Here is a 16,679-nt window from a genome sequence, read left to right as displayed (position 1 = left end):
ATGGCCTTGTTCATGGTTTGACACGCTGATAGGTGACCCCTGGAGCTTAGATACTTCCTTCTCCAGCTCATCCACTCTGTGCTCAATCGCTTGTCTCAGGACCCTTTCTCGCTTGACTATCTCTTTAAGCAGCTCTATGTCATGGTCCTGCTCTCTTTTCGGCAGCACATGTTGCACCATCAGTTCTTTAATTAGATTTTCAAATGGGCTCTCTTGTTCACCCATACTCTGCCTCTTCAGAGTTCCACCTGTTCCTGCATCCGCCTCTATGGTCTCTGCGGGGCTCTCTGTCTGTTCACTCTTAGGTACCTCTTGGCTCTTGGTAACTTCAGAGATCTCCATCTCTTCAGCATCAGGTACTCTGGAGCCTTCATCATACTGAGCCACTTTACCCTTTCCGGGCATTGCAGATGTGGGTCTACTACAAGTCTGTTTCAATTCCAGCCCTACCTCTGTGCTGGGATTTATCAAGGACAGTAACTTGATCTGTACCTGACCCTAACTCTTCCTCATCATCTCTCTTCTCAGAGGGTGTAGCCTGTCCAGCCTTTCCGCAGCCCCGGCGACGAGACGAAGATCTGTCATTTTTACTCGGCTTCCCCTTACTGCACTCTTTTTCCCTTGCATTCAAGTCACAGTCTGAATAGGAGTCACCCCCTCTAACCCTGTTATCCAGGAACAGCAAGTCCACACTTAAACAGGTGTCAGACCCACACTTTATTCCGTTCACCCGGAACTCTGGACTATTGCTTTTAGGTGGTGCTACCTCCTCCTCCTCCTTATACAACCCATTAACAAGAATCCCCACTACCTGCTGCTGTAGTGGGGCTTCCATACGACCGTTCCGTCTCTCCTCTGAGCAACCCCACACTTCATCAACTTCCCCTAGATCTTCAAAGACCACAAAGTCGAGGCCCCTCTCAAAGGGGTACAATAAGTTCGGTGTTATACTGCCAACTTGGCACTCGACACTTTTGAACATATTAATCATCACTCTGTCCACAGTATAGTCCACAGTGACCCCATGGATTCAGTGAACCTTGACCTTTTTCTCGGTCAGACTGAGAACGAGAAGAGTTCTCGTCACAGTCACCTGGCTGTTTGAGTTCAGCAGTCTAGAGACTCCTTCCCGATGTAACATCATGGTACACACCTGCTGCCTGTTGCCATACGGGAAGTCTATGCCTCACTCCGAATAAGTAAAACACAAACACCAATGTTCCGCAGACATGTCCACTGAGGTAACAAGTGCTACCCCTTTTGAAAGCTCTACCCCTTTTTGGGCCACTATCCCCTTTTGGGACTCCACCCTTTTTGTGCCACCACCCCCTTTTGGGTCACCGGCCCCTTGTGGCCCATTTTCTCCTTTAGGGCCACCACCCCCTTTTGGGACTCCACCCCTTCTGAGCAACTACCCACTTTTGGGATGCCGCCCCTTTTTTGGGATGTTCGGCCCCTTTTTGGCCAACCAAAATTATTCGGGTCACCAATGAATTTTGGGACTCCACCCCTTTAGGGACACCACCTCACTCTGGGGTACACCCCGTGGACTACCCCACGGCACTCTCAGGCCCAACAGTTCCTCACAGTGAGGCTCCTGAGGTTGCTACTGCAGCTCCTGCTGCTGTAGAACCTCTTGCTGCAACTGCTCTGCACGGCTCTGCAAACCTCCAGATGGCTTTGCGGACCTCTAGACGACTCTACGTTGAGGATGTTGACCATCTTCATAACCCAGCCAAGTTACCGCCAGACGCCTTTAGTCTTCGTGGTCCTGCCGAGCCACAGCAAGTTGACTTGAAGAAAAATAAATAACTTATATAACATCTTCAGCTTTATAGAAAAAAAACACAGTCTCTCACTGACCCCAGTCTGCATAACACAGACTCTTCTCCGTTACACACTCTGCTTTACAGAAATGATGTGACAACTTCAGCTTTATAGAAAAAAAACACAGTTTCTCACTGACCCCGGTCAGCATAACACGGATTCCTGTCCGTTACCTGTTGATGTCGGCCACACAGGTTCCCAGATCCCTCTTCTCCTCAGAGTTATACCACAAACAGTTCTCACTGACCCCGGTCAGTATCACTCACGGTTGTCAGACCGTCCACTCCTCTGCCTCAGACCAGCCAGCACTGCAACATGTGCTTCTTGGACCATTGCCTGCAGACTTGCACCTATTATAAGGATTGTACTCACTCAGGTGCGTAGGAGGAAACAGGAGGCACATTCTCTTCAACATCCATGTGGGTTTATTTGCTTCATAAACCATCAAGTCATCAACAAAAAGGTAAACAGTCTTTACATTAGGCCGACACAGTATCAATGTCCATAGCAGAGCTTTGCTCTCTCAGGCCTGTGGGTACACAGGCTGTGCAATGTCCAGCACTCAGGCTCTATTTGAAGCCATGGACACAGAAAGGTTTCTCCCTCTCAAGACACAGACCACTCTGTAATGTCCAGCCTGGACACATGGAAGTCTGTCCACACTGGCAGACTCCAAAACACTCACTCACACGTGTCAAACACACCTCCTTTACATAGTTGTGACCACACCCAGCTACCTATCACATGGCTAGTCAGGTGATCTTGACATCACCGCAGGTCCTTAAACACACAAACATCTTAGGTGTTCAGACACACCCCTTTTGTGGGTATGTAGGTGAACTGGACCCACCCATCTCTACAAGTCACCTGGAAGCCTTCCCAATGTAAAACAAATCCCTCAGCAGTATATCTGCTGAGCAAAACATGCCCTGGCTTCCAACACAGAGCCACCCACCTTTATTATTATTATTTATTATTATAGCGCAATTTATTCCATGGCTCTTTACATGTGAGGAGGGGTATACATAATACAAACAAGTACAATAATCTTAAACAATACAGGTCATAACTGGTAGAGGAGGAGAGAGGACCCTGCCCGCGAAGGCTCACAATCTACAAGGGATGGGTGAGGATACAGTAGGTGAGGGTAGAGATTGTCATGTAGCGGTTTGGTCGATCGGTGGTTACTGCAGGTTATAGGCTTGTCAGAAGATACATACCACCCATTAATCACATGACCAGTCGCCACACCACACCTGATTTGACAAAAAACAAACAATCAACGTGTGGAGACATGGGGAGTCGGCGGGGCCCCGTTCCACTAACCAGAACCACATAGACCAGGGATCTTTTCACCGAGTGCCAGCTCTCCCTTTAACTGGGCATAACGCTACTCAGACAACACAACACAGGGTGAGAGTACAACAGTGTGGCAATGCTTTATTGAACCACAAAAAGAGGCAGATAACATGTAGAAACGTCCCAGCAAAATATCCCAAGATGGTGCACATTACAGAATCTCACCTTTCCGCTGACTCGTCAGGATAATGGCAGCTCTTGGTTCAGAGCTCCCAGGGCTAACCACCCCAGCTGTGGCACGCACACAGAGGTGAGGTAACGACAAGCATAGGAAGATGACAGTCCATTCAGGTACAAGGCCAGTTGTGGCTGGCTTCAATGAACATCTTCATGGAGCCAGGCGACCGGCGGGTCCCAATTCTGGCTTTCTCCAAACGTATCTATGGTTCAGCGATGGTCAATGGAGCAGATCTGTATTCTTCCAACTGGGCCGAAAACCCCTAGGTTGTTTCCTGTAGAATGATAGATCTATATCCATCGTGATGGGGCCATGAAGAATTGACAGCTGCCCTGTAGGATCCCCTGGATGTTTAGATGTCTTGGTAGAATCTCTGGCTGTCTTTCTCTCTCGGTGTCTCTGTCCAGAGGCATGTAACCTATTTTTATATTTAACAAGTGTCCTTCAGTCCAGCATCACAGAAAAGGGGAAGAATGGTGACAACCAAGTCTCCTTGTTTGATTATGTAATCTATTTGCATAGATTTTTCTCCTTTGTTTTAAAAATGCTTAAATTCAAAAGCCAACATACAGAAAACATTTTCTTGGTTTGCTAAAAATAGACATCTGGTTAATTAAGATACAATGCTGTGTCTCCACACAACGAATCAAGCTAGATCAGACAGACTACTGTGAAATGGTCCAAGACAAGCTAAATAAAATACATTTTAGAAGTGGATTGTCCAATAGTGCAGTTTCCATTAACCATTATCAATGTTTTGGTTACCATAAAAAGAAAATAACAGATCTTTTCAACATCACAATGGAATCTTATAATATATTTTAAAAAGAAGGTAAAAATAAAAAATTTCCATTCTAAACAGAAAGGAAGACCAATAAAGATGGAACTAGGTAATAATTTGTTTTCTATAAAATTGTCAGTGTTGCATATTTACCCGTCTGAAGAGATTTGTAAATTCCAGATAAGTGAGGGTAGCTCTTTAAAATATACTCTGTGGACAGGAGGGACCAAAAGCCACGGACATAGTGCATATCACGTGTGAGAAGCCAAGTGAGAAGAGCATGAGAAGCTTTCTGAGCTCCTATTCCTTCACCAGCCCGCTGAGTCTCCTGGGGGTAAATGAGGAACACGTTTACAGGTCACATTTTTTTATACAACTTATTAAGAAGCTATTTGGCTGGGGGCCCTTGGGAACCCTAGAAGGGTCACCCCTATCTATGAGGGACATGTTGTATCATTACACCTAGGACATATCATCACTCGGGTATTTGTGAATCAATCCAAATATAATAGAACCTAGGGACAAGTGATAGGGTCCAAAGTCATCTCCAAATGGGTTTGTTTTTTGCACTAGGGCCCTTTGCCTGCCTGTACCCAATGATGGATATTCTGATTCCTTAATGGAACAGTTTGATCCTGATTACAACTTTCGTGCATACTTTCAACATTTTGTCAACACTTGATTAAAGAAGCACTCCCATTAAAGTTTTATATCCTCTAGTAAATTGAAATCATATTATAAAACACTGTGTACTTACTGTACAATTGCTCATTTTGCCTTTCTAAGCAGTTCTTCTGTTTTCCATTAGTTCTATGACATCACGTGATTAAAAATTGAGTAGCTTGAGTCCTTGTAAGCTCTATGTAGAAACAGGAGGTCAATTTTCCCTGCATGAGTCATTAGTCAAAGAGGAAAATAATAAATATAGGGACAAGATTCTTGCTGTTTCTACATAGAGCAGAGTAGAGAGAAGAATTTACTGGGTAGAAAGGCAAAAATATTAATTGTAAGTACACAGTGCAGTAATATGACTGCAATATATTAAGAGGATAAAAACTTTGTTGGGAGGAGGAGTGCTTCTTTAAATGAGTAAAAGATGTACAAAAGAGCAAGTTGGCAGGCATGTTGTACATGTCTCCAATCATATCCATACTGTTGGCAGCTGCACTATGGCATCCTACTGTTGAGTGCATTTGAAGACCAAGCTCATAAACAAAGGTGAATGAGCACTTGGGTTTGCAGGAAACACATCAGCCACACCGTGGGACCCTAACCTAAATAAGTAGTTTAAATCAGCAATAATTTGTGTTTTTGAAAACTCACCTGAAATCTGTCTTCAGATACAAGCTCTCGGTCCATCATACCATGTAGCAGAGGGAAAAGGTCAGTAATTGCCACCGCAATTTCTGTGCGATGCCATTTGAGGAGCGCTCGTAAATCAGTACCACTTGGAAGGGATTCCTGCTGAGACATGCTGCTAAAAACAGATATGATTAGTAAATTCTCCCTAAAGGTACCGTCACATTAAGCGACGCTGCAGCTATATAGGCAACGATGCCGATCGCTGCAGCGTCGCTGTTTCGTCGCTGGAGAGCTGTCACACAGACAGCTCTCCAGCGACCAACAATGCCGAAGTCCCCTGGTAACCAGGGTAAACATCGGGTTACTAAGCGCATTACCATTCTAAATGTAAAAAAAAAACAAACACTACATACTTACATTCCGGTGTCTGTCCCCCGGCCTCAGCTTCCCTGCACTGTCTCAGCGCCGGCCGGCCGTAAAGCAGAGCGGTGACGTCACCGCCGGCCGGCGCTCAGTCAGTGCGGGAAGCTCACGGCGAGGGGACAGACACCGGAATGTAAGTACGTACTGTTTGGGTTTTTTTATATTTACAATGGTAACCAGGGTAAACATTGGGTTACTAAGCGCGGCCCTGCACTTAGTAACCCGATGTTTACCCTGGTTACCAGTGAAAACATCGCTGAATCGGCGTCACACACGCCGATTCAGCAATGTCTGCGGGAGATCCAGCGACTAAATAAAGTTCTGGCCTTTCTGCTCCGACCAACGATGTCATAGCAGGATCCAGATCTCTGCTGCTTGTCAAACACAACGATATCGCTATCCAGGACTCTGCAACGTCACGGATCGCTAGCGATATCGTTGTTAAGTCGCTCAGTGTGAAGGTACCTTTAAGGAGAGTTCTCAAGATTAAAAGTTATCACCTATGGGCTAGGGCAGGGGTGGGGAACCTCAGGCCCCAGGGCCATTTACTGCCCTCGATGACCTTTTATCAGGCCCCCGAGCAGATTCTCACGGACTGCAATCTTGGGCAGGGAGCTGTATTTTAATTACAATCAGCTAATTTCTTCTTGCTCTGCTAGCACACACATGCAATGTTCACTACTGAACACTGAAGGGCATGCAATGAAAGATTACGTCCTGAAACCAGTACCAGTGTCAGGATGCACTTTGTGGGCGGAGTTTGTACGGCCCCCGAAGGATGGTATAAATATCCAAATGGCCCTTGGCAGAAAAAAAGATTCCCCACCCCTGGGCTAAGGCATGACTTTCCAATCGTTGGGGGATCAACCACTGTGGCCTCCACCAATCCAGAGAACCAGGGTTCAGAACAGTTCCAGCTGAATATAGTGGAGGTGGAATCATGTGCACTCCCGCTCTATTAATCCTGAATAGGTGCACCAGAGATTGCCGAGCACAGCACTCGGACGGTCTTCGGCACTCCTATTAGAATGAATGAGGCAGTGTACCTGAATGATCTCTGCTCCATTCAGCTGGGGCTGTTCAGAGCCCTGCTTCTCCTAACCGGTATGGGCCATGGTGGTTGGACCACCACCAGTAGGAAAGTTATCAGCAATCCTTCGAATAGGAGAACGTTCAAACTTGAGAACAGGTCTTTAAATACCTGAATGTTATCACTGCCTCTAGTACAGTGTTCCCAGCCTGTGGCTCTTCACTTGTTGCAAAACTACTATTCCCTGACATATAGGGGTTGTCATGGCATGATGGGAGTTGTGGATATGCAACAGCTAGACAACCAGTCTGAAGTGTGGAAACCACTGTTCTAATCCATGTGACGCTTCTGCTCCGGCGGCAGTATTAGTAAGGTACAGAGGTAAGACTTGTTCTTACCTGACTTCTGATTTCCAGTGCTCTTCTCATTTGCGGTCAGTAGCTTCCTACATTCTTCCTTTAAAGTGCGTTGAAGGTAATTACCTAACCAATAACACACAGAAAATCACAGGTCTCCTCCTATCCTACTGAGAGTTGTCTGGCATGATATGGTTCATTACCAAGACGCTGAAGCTGTGCACAGTATATCAACCACGGGCATCATGGCTAATTGAGTAATGTGACATTAGTCACTACTGGGAATGTCTTGTCTCAGATACATTTTGGCAATATCAGAAGGTGTAATATGGGTCACATAACACAAGGCTTTGATTTTACAATAGGAAGCTAACTAAGGCTACTTTTACACATCAGTTTTTGGCATCAGGCATAATCTGGCGAATTAAAAAAAAAAACGGATCCGATGCAAATTGTGAAAAACTGATGCGCCGGATCCATTTTTTTGCTGGATCCGTTTTTGTTTATCGGGCATAGAGTTTGGACTTCCTGCTCCGGGGAGGAGAGAGGGAGAGAGAGAGAGAGAGAGAGAGAAAAAGAGACTCCAGAATGGAAAACGAAGCTACAGGGCATGCTCAGTGGGAAATACCGGAATCGGTAGCCAAATTCACTAATTTCACCTCACGTTTCATCCGTTTATTGCTGGAACCATCGCTGTGCGTTTTTTTGCCAGACAGAAAAAACGTTCCTCTACATTTACTCCATCCGCCGGAAAAATAATTTTTGACGGATCAGGCAAAAAACGAATGAAACGTGTTGCCATCAATCGCAATCCGGCGCTAATACAACTCTATGAGAAAAAAATGGATCTGGCGGAAAAAAAAATGCATCCGTTTTTTTCAAAATTCACTGGATTGTGCCCGACGGCAAAAACCTGATGTGTTAAAAAAGGAAAGCAGCCTAAAAAGAAGGGTATCTGTACTGCACCACGCGAAAGAAGAGCAAAGACCATACATCCAGAGAAAAACAGAAACATGCCAATAATCTATCATAGACAAGTGTCCGGCTACCAGATTTCGTAGGCACTAGATGATCAGATATTCTGGATTGCTAGATGGTCGATTTGTAGAGGTAGAAAATGTGAAATATAATGTGAAATACAATTCCCCAAAAGTTGGAATGCTGAGTAATCTGAGAAAACGTTTTCAAATGAAATGGGAAAATATCTGAGTTTCATTTTCTGATCTGTGATCTGTTATGAATAAAATATGACAAGGAATCCAAATCATGGCATTCTTGTTGTCTTTACATTGTACCCAGCCCCCACCTTTTTTGGAATTGGGGTTGTATGTGGACACCCTAGATTTAATTTTTCTCATAGATTCCTTACATATGAGGTGTTACAACAATGCAACATGGTCCCAGAAATATGTATTGGCACCGTAGTCACTAATTGATATTCACAATTCCTCTACAGATCGCTTGCAAAGTTGCTTTATTTTTTTTTTCATTTCATATGCATTGGGGAAATGAAAAATTGTATATAAAGCCTCATTCAGATGTGAGTTGTGTACGTGTTATATCCGACATAGATAAAACACGTAACCATTACAATCTATGAGACTGTTCACATGTCTGGGGGTTTTTTATGGACTGCATAACCATACAAATTTATGGGTCTGTAAAACTTAAAGCCAGCATATGGATAGCAGCACTATGCAGTCTGTGTGCCTTCCATGATTAAAGGTGTTGTTTGGTATAAAGCTACAAGTCTGCAGACACTCTATGTGTGTTGTGAATTCTGCTCTTGGTCTCCCTCCGGTGGTTATGAGTGGTAGTGCTGCTGTCTTTAGATCGCAGCATTTATCAGGTGTGTCCACTTATTGCAATTTGGACTGGGCTATTTAGTCTTGCTTGATCCTTTAGTCAGTGCCAGTTGTCCATTGTTTTTTGGAGGATTCACATCCCTGACTGGTCTCTCCTGTTTGCTGTTCTTTTGAACAAAGATAAGTTCTGGCTTTGTTTTGCTGTCCACATGCTGTGGGCCTTATAGTTCTGTGCATTTTCATGTTTTGTCTTGTCCAGCTTTGTCTGTGTAAGGATTTTTTGCAGCCAAGCTGTATCTCTGGAGATGCAGATATACCCTCCATGTCTTTAGTCAGATGTGGAGATTTGTATTTTCTGTGGTAGATATTTTCTAGTGTTTTAACCCCTTCAAGTTGCGGCCCTTTTTCATTTTTGCGTTTTCGTTTTTCACTTCCCTCCTTCCCTGAGCCATAACTTTTTTATTTTTCCGTCAATATGGTCATGTGAGGGCTTATTTTTTGCGGGACAAGTTGTACTTTTGAACGACACCATTGGTTTTACCATGTCTTTTACTAGAACACGGGAAAAAAATTCCAAGTGCGGTGAAATTGCAAAAAAAGTGCAATCCCACACTTGTTTTTTGTTTGGCTTTTTTGCTAGGTTCACTAAATGCTAAAACTAACCTGCCATTATGATTCTCTATGTCATTACGAGTTCATAGATAAAAAATAACCTAGACATGTTAGGTGTCTAAGTGGTGAAAAAGCCGAGCTGATGTTTTTAATGATACCATTTTTGCGCAGATACGTTCTTTTGATCGCCCATTATTGCATTTTAATGCAATGTCGCGGCGACCAAAAAAACGTAATTCTGGCGTTTCGGATTTTTTTCTCGCTACGCCATTTAGCGATCAGGTTAATGCTTTTTTTTAATTGATAGATCGGGCGATTCTGAACACGGTGATACCAAATATGTGTATGTTTGATTTTTTTTTTTATTGTTTTATTTAGGATGGGGCGAAAGGGGGGTGATTTAAACTTTTATATTTTTTATATTTTTTTCATATTTTTAAAAACATTTTTTTTTTACTTGTGCCATGCTTCAATAGCCTCCATGGGAGGCTAGAAGCTGGCATAGCCTGATCGGCTCTGCTACATAGCAGCCATCATCAGATCGCTGCTATGTAGCTGAAATGCAGGTGTGCTGTGAGCGCCGACCACAGGGGGGCGCTCACAGCAGGCCTGCATCAGTAACCATAGAGGTCTCAAGGACCTCTATGGTTACCTTCCTGATGCATCGCCGACCCCTGATCATGTGACGGGGGTCGGCGATGACGTCATATCCGGCCGGATGCGGTAGTTAAATGCCGCTGTCTGTGTTTGACAGCGGCATTTAACAGGTTAATAGCGGCGGGTGAATAGCGATTTCACCCGCCGCTATTGCGCGCACATGTCAGCTGTACAAAACAGCTGACATGTCGCGACTTTGATGTAGGCTCACCGCCGGAGCCCACATCAAAGGGGGATTCATGGCATGCGCAGTACTAGTACGGCGCATGTCGTGAAGGGGTTAATACTGACCGCATAGTACTCTGTCCTATTCTTTCTTTTGAGCTAGAAAGGCCTCCTTTGCTAAATCCTGATTTCAGTCTGCGTATGTCATTTCCCTCTGCTCTCACAGTCAATATTTGTGGGGGGCTGTCTATCCTTTGGGGATTTTCTCTGAGGCAAGATAGTTTTCCCGTTTCTATCTTTAGGGGAAGTTAGTCCTTAGGCTGTGTCGAGGTGTCTAGGGAGTGTTAGGTACATCCCACGGCTACTTCTAGTTGCGGTGCTAAGTTCAGGGTCTGCGGTCAGTACAGGTACCACCTTCTCCAGGGTACGTCACATGCTGCTCCTAGGCCACCAGATCATAAGTGTGACTGCAGACTTGCAAATCCTCGCATTGTGCATACTGTGAACTGTGAGGATTCTCTGGTGTCGGAAACAGCGTCACGTGGCCACAAGTATGCGCTATACCTACTCCTGGCCATAATCTGGGTAGGGTAAATCTTGTTGTGGTGGGATGGCTTTTACTTTTTTTGATCAAAACAATGTTAACCAAGTATCCTATGTTATTCCTATGTACTGTTACTATTTATTTAATTACTACAGGGTATTTGCTCACTTTGTTTTTTATCTTACGCCATCAGGCACAATTATTATTATTTATTATTATAGCACCATATTTTCCATGGCGCTTTACATGTAAGGAGGGGTATACATAATAAAAACAAGTACAATAATCTTAAACAATACAAGTCATAACTGGTACAGGAGGAGAGAGGACCCTGCCCGCGAAGGCTCACAATCTACAAGGGATGGGTGAGAATACAGTAGGCGAGGGTAGAGCTGGTCGTGCAGCGGTTTGGTCGATCGGTGGTTACTGCAGGTTGTAGGCTTGTCGGAAGAGGTAGGTCTTCAGGTTCTTTTAGGTTTCGTTGGTAGGTGAGAGTCTGATATGTTGCGGTAGAAAGTTCCAGGTTAGGGGTAAAAATAAGCCGGATCCGTTGCAGATTGTGAAAAACTGATGCGACGGCTCAGTTTTTTTGCCGGATCCGACTAGCTGATTCAGCTAATTAGATCCTAAAAAAAATAGGAGCGTGCTAGGTTAAAAAAAAGGAATCCGTCGCCAGATTCTGTCATTTGACGGAACCGGCACCATAGGCTTCCATTCTAGCAAACGACGGACGGCGATGGATCCGTCGCTGTCCATTTTTTTGACGGACACAAAAAACGTTACTACGTCTGTTTTCTCCAGCCGCCGTAAAAAAACTATGAAGGATCTGGCGAAAAACGGATGAAACGTGAGGCAATCCATCGCTAATACAAGTCTATGAGAAAAAATAGATCCGGCGGCAAGTTTTGCTGGATCCATTTTTTTTAAAATTCGCCGGATTGTGACTAACGGCAAAAAACTGATGTGAGAAAGCAGCCTTAGGTTCTAGTTGTTAAATGGCCACAGTGTGAATGCACACCTATGCATTGCACTTATACCAACATATGTCCTGGCTCAATTTCTTTTATCGTTTCACATAAAGTCACTACAGATTTGTTGTTTTAAACTGGACAGCCCCTTTAACCGTATAGTTTATAGGATACATAGGTGAAGCTTTGCAATTTATTTCTTTTTTCTTCAGTAAAAATCACTGCTAGGAAAAACTGACATTGACTACTCTGATCCAAAACAATGATAAACAACAGTCCATGTTTTTACGTAAGCGAAAATCACTGATGTCTGAATGAGGCATAATATTGAGGCATATGATTAATCTGTACATTGAACTGTTCTCGTGCAAAATACAGTTAATTTTGTTTATAAAAAAACTAAAAAATGACCTGTCACATGACATAAATCTGTAATTTATCCCGTGGTGTAAATGTTGATGTTCTCCTGAATCTGGCTTATTATTTTTTTTGTTACTGAACCTCTCTGTTCCTGAGATATGCTGTGACATACAGAAGTAGTGCTGAGTGCTGTTGCTTCAAAAGCATTCAGCAACTAGATGGGTTAATACAGTCAGGCTATGTGCACACGTATAATGGTCCACTGCGGATTTTTCCGCAGTGGATTTGATAAATCTGCAGGGCAAAAACGCTGCGTTTTTGCTGCAGATTTATCGCGGATTTACTGCGGTTTTTCTGCGAATTTCACTGCGGTTTTACATAGGAGCAGCTGTAAAACCACTGCGGAATCCGCAGAAAGAAGTGACATGCTGCGGAATGTAAACCGCTGCGTTTCCGTGCGTTTTTTTCCGCAGCATGTGCACAGCGTTTTTTGTTTCCCATAGGTTTACATTGTAATTTAAACTCATGGGAAACTGCTGCGGACCCGCAGCTGCGGAAACGTTGCGGATCCACAGCGTTTTCCGCATCGTGTGCACTTACCCTTACAGGAGACAGGGAGTGGTTAGCAGAGCCCCAGGGGGATTGTGGCCAACTTGTTTACTATTCTGGAAGCAGCTGAAGGGATGGAGCCGCATATTCATCACTGTAAATGAGCGGCCCCACATGACCGCTCATACAGTAGAAGGTGCGGCCAGGACAGGAAGCAGCGCCAGCCAGTGAGGGAGCCGGGTGAGTATTTTAAGAACAGCGGGAGGGCGCACAGGGGTGGGAGGGTGGTGGGAACATGGACCTTTATTTTAAACACGAGAAACAAAAAAAAAAAGGATTATTCATATCTTCTTTACAGCAAACGCTGCTGCAGAGAAGATATGAATCGCGGCTTCAGCACCAGTGGGGGTGGGACAGCGCTTACTGTAGCGCCGTCTCCTGCACGGCACACGGATTGCACACGGACAACGTCCGTGTGCGGTACGTGTTTTACACGGACCCATTGACTTTAATGGGTCTGTGTAATACGTGCGCTCCCACGAACACTGAAATGTCTCCGTGTTTGGCACACGGAGACACGGTCCGCAAAAAATCAATGACATCTGCACAGATGCATGGATTTGAATGTGTCTACGTGTGTCAGTGGCTCCGGTACGTGAGGAAACTGTCACCTCACGTACCGGAGCCACTGACGTGTGAAACCGGCCTTAAAGCATGATTTAGTAGTTACAAGATTTGTACAACCAGAAGTCCTTAATTGTCACAGCAATATCTCTCTTCTCACAGGGATTCAAGCTTCAGGAGGCTAATTTGCATATTCCAGGTGCCTTCTGGGAGAAGCGAAGTCTCCCTAAGCTAGAAGATCGTTGGGTACAGCCGGGACCAGCTGCTTCGAAAGCATCACCAAACCAGGGATTCAAGCTTCAGGAGGCTAATTTGCATATTCCAGGTGCCTTCTGGGAGAAGCGAAGTCTCCCTAAGCTAGAAGATCGTTGGGTACAGCCGGGACCAGCTGCTTCGAAAGCATCACCAAACCAGGGATTCAAGCTTCAGGAGGCTAATTTGCATATTCCAGGTGCCTTCTGGGAGAAGCGAAGTCTCCCTAAGCTAGAAGATCGTTGGGTACAGCCGGGACCAGCTGCTTCGAAAGCATCACCAAACCAGGGATTCAAGCTTCAGGAGGCTAATTTGCATATTCCAGGTGCCTTCTGGGAGAAGCGAAGTCTCCCTAAGCTAGAAGATCGTTGGGTACAGCCGGGACCAGCTGCTTCGAAAGCATCACCAAACCAGGGATTCAAGCTTCAGGAGGCTAATTTGCATATTCCAGGTGCCTTCTGGGAGAAGCGAAGTCTCCCTAAGCTAGAAGATCGTTGGGTACAGCCGGGACCAGCTGCTTCGAAAGCATCACCAAACCGAATTTTTGCCTGTAGGACATTATTGCAAGAGAGCTTGGCTGAGTAGATTACACAAGAAGGAAAACACACAGCAAGTCAGCAGGATCTAGGAGCAACATGGCAGATGTGACAACCTACATGGTGAGCTGCAGCATGTGCTACATGTTCACAGATCGACCAGAAGAAGAATCCAATTTCACCTGTCAGAAGTGTAGACTAGTGGCCCTTTTAGAAGAAAAGGTGCGGGGTCTGGAAGAAAGAATAGCAACTTTGAAACTCATCAAAGAGAATGAAGACTTTCTAGACAGAACAGAAGCATCTCTACTGGTCACAGAAGGTGAAAAAAGTGTCAGAGAACCTCCAAAAGCAGATGAGTGGAAGCATGTGACCAAAAGAAGCAAGAAGACCATGGAGAAATCACCAACCACACAACTGAAGAACCGATATCAAATCTTTGTAGAGGATGAAGATGGCACACCTAAGAATGAAGCAATACCAGCAAGCAAAAAAGAAAAGGGCACACAGCAACAAGTGACAGCAAAAAGTACAGCCAAGAAGCAACGAAGAGTGGTGGTGGTGGGAGACTCACTACTGAGAGGCACAGAAGCAGCCATCTGCAGACCGGACATAACTGCAAGAGAAGTATGCTGCCTTCCAGGTGCGATGATCAAGGATGTGACCGATAGGATACCAAAGCTCTTCAGCTCCAAGGACGTCCACCCATTTCTTCTGATACATGTTGGCACCAATGACACGGCAAGGAAGGACCTACCGACAATCTGCAAGGACTTTGAAGAGTTGGGGAAGAAAGTAAAGGAACTGGATGCACAGGTAGTTTTTTCTTCTATCCTTCCAGTAGACGGGCATGGCACCAGGAGATGGAACAGGATCCTTGATGCAAACAACTGGCTAAGACGATGGTGCAGACAACAAGGATTCGGATTCCTGGACCACGGTGTGAATTACTGGTATGATGGACTCCTCGCCAGAGACGGACTACACCTCAACAAACCTGGGAAACACACATTCGCCAGAAGACTCGCTACACTCATCAGGAGGGCGTTAAACTAGAAGAAGAGGGGACGGGAAGAAAAACATTAGACTCGAACAAAGACGACCCAGGAAAACATACTCTGAAGGGAGGTAAGAACATTTCTAAAACAATCCACAGTGAGGAGATTGGAACAAAACAAAATCCTCTAAACTGCATGCTTGCAAACGCCAGAAGCCTGACAAACAAGATGGAAGAACTAGAAGCAGAAATATCTACAGGTAACTTTGACATAGTGGGAATAACCGAGACATGGTTAGATGAAAGCTATGACTGGGCAGTTAACTTACAGGGTTACAGTCTGTTTAGAAACGATCGTAAAAATCGGAGAGGAGGAGGGGTTTGTCTCTATGTAAAGTCTTGTCTAAAGTCCACTTTAAGGGAGGATATTAGCGAAGGAAATGAGGATGTCGAGTCCATATGGGTCGAAATTCATGGAGGGAAAAATGGTAACAAAATTCTCATTGGGGTCTGTTACAAACCCCCAAATATAACAGAAAGCATGGAAAGTCTACTTCTAAAGCAGATAGATGAAGCTGCAACCCATAATGAGGTCCTGGTTATGGGGGACTTTAACTACCCGGATATTAACTGGGAAACAGAAACCTGTGAAACCCATAAAGGCAACAGGTTTCTGCTAATAACCAAGAAAAATTATCTTTCACAATTGGTGCAGAATCCAACCAGAGGAGCAGCACTTTTAGACCTAATACTATCTAATAGACCTGACAGAATAACAAATCTGCAGGTGGTCGGGCATTTAGGAAATAGCGACCACAATATTGTGCAGTTTCACCTGTCTTTCACTAGGGGGACTTGTCAGGGAGTCACAAAAACATTGAACTTTAGGAAGGCAAAGTTTGAACAGCTTAGAGATGCCCTTAATCTGGTAGACTGGGACAATATCCTCAGAAATAAGAATACAGATAATAAATGGGGAATGTTTAAGAACATCCTAAATAGGCAGTGTAAGCGGTTTATACCTTGTGGGAATAAAAGGACTAGAAATAGGAAAAACCCAATGTGGCTAAACAAAGAAGTAAGACAGGCAATTATCAGTAAAAAGAAAGCATTTGCACTACTAAAGCAGGATGGCACCATTGAAGCTCTAAAAAACTATAGGGAGAAAAATACTTTATCTAAAAAACTAATTAAAGCTGCCAAAAAGGAAACAGAGAAGCACATTGCTAAGGAGAGTAAAACTAATCCCAAACTGTTCTTCAACTATATCAATAGTAAAAGAATAAAAACTGAAAATGTAGGCCCCTTAAAAAATAGTGAGGAAAGAATGGTTGTAGATGACGAGGAAAAAGCTAAC

At 44.5% G+C, this 16,679-nt stretch overlaps 1 protein-coding gene across 5 annotated transcripts in view; it reads right to left on the bottom strand.

The window, feature by feature from the left end:
- The window catches only part of AIRE (autoimmune regulator), a 141,948-nt gene that overhangs the window by 85,402 nt on the left and 39,867 nt on the right, over positions 1–16,679 (bottom strand). For 2 of the 5 annotated variants that reach the window (XM_069727749.1, XM_069727750.1), the window contains 3 exons: positions 7,299–7,382; positions 5,469–5,622; positions 4,299–4,473 (listed from right to left, as the gene is read on the bottom strand). In XM_069727749.1, the coding sequence (XP_069583850.1) occupies positions 4,299–4,473; positions 5,469–5,618 (325 nt within the window). In that variant the 5' untranslated portion in view covers positions 5,619–5,622; positions 7,299–7,382. Of the gene's footprint in view, positions 1–4,298; positions 4,474–5,468; positions 5,623–7,298; positions 7,383–16,679 lie in introns of those variants that run through there. The other 3 variants (XM_069727748.1, XM_069727746.1, XM_069727747.1) reach the window with 2 other exon arrangements.

This window comes from Ranitomeya imitator, chromosome 5 (genome assembly GCF_032444005.1).
Source record: "Ranitomeya imitator isolate aRanImi1 chromosome 5, aRanImi1.pri, whole genome shotgun sequence".
Lineage (NCBI taxonomy): Eukaryota > Metazoa > Chordata > Amphibia > Anura > Dendrobatidae > Ranitomeya > Ranitomeya imitator.
This window is presented reverse-complemented; position numbering and strand designations above follow the sequence as displayed.